Source organism: Pristis pectinata, unplaced genomic scaffold (assembly GCF_009764475.1).
Source record: "Pristis pectinata isolate sPriPec2 unplaced genomic scaffold, sPriPec2.1.pri scaffold_142_arrow_ctg1, whole genome shotgun sequence".
NCBI lineage: Eukaryota > Metazoa > Chordata > Chondrichthyes > Rhinopristiformes > Pristidae > Pristis > Pristis pectinata.
This window is the reverse complement of record NW_026262481.1, coordinates 39,662-45,258: the sequence shown is the minus strand read 5'-3', so window position 1 is coordinate 45,258 and position 5,597 is coordinate 39,662. Positions and strand designations below refer to the sequence as shown.

Below are 5,597 nucleotides of genomic sequence, written 5' to 3'. Positions count from 1 at the left end.
TTTCAATAACGTTCCAACTTGGACGAACGGACTTGACGACATAATACTGCCCTGTTTCTGCTGAGAAATTTCAGCCCAGTTTTTTTTAGTTTTTTTTTGTTTGTTTTCTGAATGTTTCTTTAGTTTAGTTCAGTTTATATTGTTTACAATTTTTCTTATTTGATTTGAGTCTCTTAAAGTATATAATAAATCGTTTTCTTTCCTTTCTTTTATGTTATATTCATTTACTGAGATCGTTGGATCTACAGATTTTTTTATACTTTATTGTTCTTTATGATTATCTATTCTATGATTGTTATCCTGATCTCTTTGTATTACATGTATAAGCATTGATGCTAAATATCAATCTGTATTAATTTTAAAACTAGTAAAAAGATTGAAAAAGAAAAGACTCCATCTTATCTTACAAGTGCTCCTTCCAATGGCCTTAGCTCCTCCTCTACTCTCTTCACACACCTGAATGTGTGCCTTAGCACACCTCCAGAGCCGGCAACAAATTCGCTGATGACGCCACTGTTGTTAGTCGAATCGTAGGTGGAGACGTCTCAGCTGACCCGAGTGAAATAGGTCACCTGCGACAGCCTTTCTCTCAACGTCAGCAAAACTAAAGAACTGATTGTTGACTTCAGGAAGGGGAAAGGAGGCTGAACATGCGCCAGTCTACATTGGGAAATGGGCGGTGGAAAGTGTCAACAGCTTTAAATCCCTGAGCATTCACATAACCGATGAGTTGTCCTGGGCGCAGCAGGTAGATGCAATCACAAGGAAGGCACGCCAATGTATTTAATAGCCTGGAAGGTTCAGGATGTTCGGCTTGTCACCGAGAAGTCTGCCAAAGTTGTTCAGATGTGTTGTTGGACGTGTCTTGTCTGGTTGCATCATTGTCTGGTACGGAAAATTGAATGCGCAGGAACGTAAGAACCTGCAGAGAGGAGTGCACCCAGCCCAATACTTCGCGGGCACAGACCTCCCTACAATCGGTAGTAGCTACAGGACGCGCTGCCGCAAGAAAGCAACACCCATCATCAGCGATCCCCACTATCCGGGCCATGCCATCTTCACACAACTACTCTCAGGCAGGAGGTACAGAAGCCTGAATTCCCACACCACCGGGTTCAAGAACAGCAACATCTCTTCAACCATTCGGTTCTTGAACCAACCAGCACAACCATAATCACTGCAGTTTAGCAACACTATGACCACTCTGACCACCTTGCACTAAAATAGACTTTCATTTGGTCTGAATGTGTTTTATTGAAAAAATTGTCTACTTTGTGATTAATTTATGTTTTTTTCCTGTGAATGTTGTGTATTTGGCGCAATGTGCCTGAGATGCGGCTGCAATAAAGTTTTTCATTGAACCTGTGCAGACGCGTACTTATGCATATGTCTCCACTTTGACTTCTAACAGCGGGGTAGAAGCTGTCATTGAGCCCAGTGGTCCGTTTTCTCAGGCTTTTGTGTCTTCTGGTCTATGTGGGGTGATGAGAGAATGAGCGTGGTGTGTGGGTGGATGAGAGAAAGGGAGAGGAGGAGAGCAGTACGACAGAGCGATAGAAAAGGAGAGATTCAGTGCGAATGTGCTGACAGACTCTTTGACACTGTAACTCCAGTTCACTTCAACTTCATTCAGCTATTCAGTCCCAACCCACTGCTCCCTACGCCTCCCCTCACAACTCACACTCCGGACTATCACTGATCCCCACCGTCCCTCTGCTCTCGAACGCCACCGTGGACCAATCGATGACGTTTCCCCCGAGGCACCCACAACCCCGGTTGATCTCACTGACCTCCCTCTGCCCAAGCACCCGGTCCCACAGGTTGACCTGGGACAGCTCGCCCACGAAGGACTGCTTCGCGTCAAAGCCACCCCCCACCTGGTCTTGCTCCTGACCCAGGATGACCACCCCACCACCCGTCACCTTCTGCCCCTGCCGGGCCGTCTTCACCAAGCTCCGCCTGCCGTCTGCCCACAGGGTGATCCGTCCCGTCTCCGACTCCCAGCTGACGCAGAGGTGACGGAGTAGCGATCCCGGGTCCGGCAGCTCGAAGGGGATCTGCTGGGCCGCGAGCTCCAGCACCCAGAAGAGCAGCTGGTTGGCGTTGTCGGGCGTGGCGTAGGAGAACAGGGCGTGGTTGCGTGTTAACTCCGTGGCCGAGAGCAGGCACAGAGTGAAGGACCTCAACTCGGGGAAACGGCGCGGCAGCAGCTTCACGTAGGAGGTGGAGGACGGCTGGGAGAAGATGAGGGACTTGCCCCGGAGTCCTGGAGAGATGGAGGGGGAGAGTGAGAGGGGAGACAGTGCAAGAAGAAGAGACAGAAGTTGGGAAGATATTATTGAGGGAGTGGGAGAAAGGGAGGGAGAGAAGATAGAAAGGAATGTGTGGAGAGGAAGGAGGAGGAGGGAGAGGAAGGTATATCGTAATTTGGTTTATTATTGTCACATGAACCTAGGTACAGTGAACAACGGTGTTTTGCATACCATCCAGAGAGATCATTTAACCACATCAGTACATCGAAGGAGTATGAGGGAAAATCAATAACAGAATGCAGACTAAAGTGTTTGAGCGACGGAGAAAGTGCATTGCAGGCAGAAAATAATGTGCAAAGTCAGAAAGTGGTAGATTTTGATGTCGTGTCCATCTAATCGGACCAGGGAACCGTTCAATCATCTTATAACAGTGGGGTAGAATCTGTCCTTCAGCCCTATGGTTCGTGCTTTCAGGATTTTCTATCTTCTTTCCAATGGGCGGGAGAAAGAGAATTTGTCTGGGGTGGGAGGACGGGAGTGTCGGGCGATGGAGGAAGTAGAGAGGGGGAGAGAGAGAGACATAGAGAGGGAAGGAAAGGGCAGAAGAGGAGAGAGAGGGAGGGAATGACACACACACACACACACACACACACACACACACACACACACACACACACACGCGGCCCAAACCCGCTCTCTCCACTTTCCATCACCGCCAAGAGACGGTGATAACTTGGGATCTTCCTATGGAATGTCATTCCCCACCTCGTCGACTCCCCTGGGGATTCTCGGCAAAAACCACCAACGTCATAGGCCACAACCTCCGTCGCCCTCGGCTCCCAACCCGATCATGCCTGCAGGCCCAGTCGACACACGGATCCTACACTCGGCAAGTGCCCCCCACCACTGTATATGAAACTACCATGTGACCCGCAGCTGTTTGGGGTTAGTATCAGACGTCGCTCAGGGATCAAGGCGCCGAGGGGAAGAGACAGCTCCCTCCAAGTCGCACCTTTTCTAGACCCCGTTAGCCCCCGCATCCTTCCATCCAGTGATGGGAACGTTCTGCGTGAAGGTAGAGTTACACCAGGAGGGAGAGCTATTTGGGGTGAGGAGAGAGGAGAATGTAGAGGGTGGAGCACTTACCTCCGCTGACGGCTGACGTGGGGTGGACGCCCACCAGGAGGGCGAGGGTGGTGATCAGTCTGTACATCTCGCCTTCTTCCTGTAGATAACCAGCGAGGGTGTAAATCTGAGTCGATCTCCGCAACTTCCCCCTTCCCACCCCTAACGGCTCATCCTGCTCTCTCTCTCTCTCTCTCACCCTCTCTCCCCCTGTTTCTTAACATTCTCCCGCACCGCTCTCTACGCCCTCCTATCTCCGCTTTCCCTCCTTCTGACCCCTCAGTCCATCTCTCCCTTTCTCCCCTCTGGCCCCTCTCCCCTCCATCCCCCTCCCCTCCTTAAATCGCTCAATTCTAACCCTCTGCCTTCCACACCCCTCTCTCTCTCTTTCCGTCCCTCTTCCCTCTTCTCTCTCCACTCTCTCACTCTCCCCCTCTCCCCCTCTCCCCGTCTCACCCGTCGTCCCCCTCTCTCCATGCCCCCTCTGCACCATTTTCTCAGTACCCTCCCCCTCTTTCCCTTTCTCTCTCACCCTCCACCACCTTTTCCCCACTCCCTCTCCCCAGTCTCCTCCTCGGTCTCCCTCCACTCCTCTCTTCACCCCCTCTCCGTTTCTCTCTACCCATGGTATCCCCTTCTCTTCTTACCCCAGAAGGGAGGAAAGTGGAGTTCAGAGGGAATAGTACATCAACCATGATCGAATGGCTGAGCAGACCCGATGGGACGAATGGTCTAGTTCATTTCCTGTGTCTTTTGGTCTTTGTAAACTCATCTAAATCTGGGAGAGAGTTCAGAACAGCGAGGGGGAGACTCTGCGGAAGAGAAGGGGAGAGGGGTGGGTATGAGAGAGATCGAATGGGGTGGGAGAAAGAGGGAGTGGTGGGGAAGGTATAGGAGTGAGAAGGTGAGGAGTGAGAGAGGTGGTGTAGGAGGGAGAAGGGCGTGGGAGCAGGGCTGGGGAGCGACTGACTGGGTGAATAATGTTGAAGCAAACTGAAGTTATGGTGTCAATGAGTCTGTGTGTACTCACCCTCACTGACACACACACACACTCGCCCTCTTCCCCTCTCTGCCTCTCCGGCTTAATCTCTCTGTCTCTCTCTAAACCTCTTCCCCCTCTCTCTCCCTCCCCCTCATTTCCTCCTCTCTACACACTCTCTCCCACCGTCACCCCTCACTATCCCTCGCCTCCATCTACAATGCTCTCCCTCTCCCCTCGTTTGCTCTCTCTCCCTCTCTCCCTGCCCCCTTCCTTCTCTCTCCTTTGTCTCCCTTCTTCTCGTGCTACCTCTCTCCCGATATCTTACATCTCCCTCTACCTCCACATCTCTCTCCACACTTTCTTGCCCACCCTTTCCCCTCACACTCTCCCTCCATTCTCTCTCACTCCCTTCTATTTCGATCCGCGCTCTCGATCCCCCCTCTCTTTTACTCCTCTCTCTCCCACTCTCCATATTCTCCTTTCTCTATTCTCACAATTTCACTCCCTCGCTTTCTCCCTCCAGATTTCCCAAACCTGTCTTCCTCAACCTCTCTCGCCTCAATCCTCCTCCCTCCCGACCCACTCAATCCCTCTCCCTCCAAACCTTGCTACCCCTTCACTCTCTCCCTCCCTCCTTTCCCCCACCCTCCCTTCTCCCCTCTCCCACCAGCCCCAGCTTCCTCGCTCTTCTCTCTCCCTCTCATCCGCAACCGTTATCTCACTCCAACCATCCTTCCTCCTCCCTTCCCCTCGCCTAGACATTTTCTGGCAGTTTTCATCGTCAGTTGTCTCCGTACTCACTCTTGAAATGCTGCGCGGGCACAGAGTGTCTCTGCACCGCTGTGTACAGTCTCTGTTCTCTGTCCCGCGTGGGGATCGTGCAGATCAACGGGGATGGAGCCACTGTTCCAGTAGTCACTGACTGTGGACCCTCCCCATCCCTCCCCCAATCACTGAGCCGACTGGACAGTGGTGGTTAAATATTAAACTGGTCGCCTCAATCTCCATAATACCAGGTCACTGACAAGGGTTGGAATGTGAACACTTTGTATACCTTCCCCTTCCCCCTTCTCCTCCGTATTGGAAAAATACTGACTGATTGCATCACAGTCTGATGCAGTAATTCCAATGCGTGGGCAAGTAGTAATCTGCAGAGAGCGGTGGACGGCGCAATGCATCACGGGCACATCTCTCCCCACCATCGGTAGCATCTACAGGGGGCGCTACCTCAAGAAAGT

The 5,597-nt window shown here is 51.8% G+C and overlaps 1 protein-coding gene across 8 annotated transcripts in view; it reads right to left on the bottom strand.

Annotated features, from left to right (window-relative positions):
* Positions 1 to 1,608: 1,608 nt before the first annotated feature.
* The window catches only part of LOC127567145 (mucosal pentraxin-like), a 17,979-nt gene continuing 13,990 nt past the window's right edge, over positions 1,609 to 5,597 (bottom strand). For 3 of the 8 annotated variants that reach the window (XM_052009849.1, XM_052009842.1, XM_052009847.1), the window contains exon 3: positions 1,609 to 2,266. In XM_052009849.1, the coding sequence (XP_051865809.1) occupies positions 1,671 to 2,266 (596 nt within the window). In that variant the 3' untranslated portion in view covers positions 1,609 to 1,670. Of the gene's footprint in view, positions 2,267 to 3,398; positions 3,478 to 4,024; positions 4,190 to 5,160; positions 5,248 to 5,597 lie in introns of those variants that run through there. The other 5 variants (XM_052009841.1, XM_052009846.1, XM_052009844.1 and 2 more) reach the window with 4 other exon arrangements.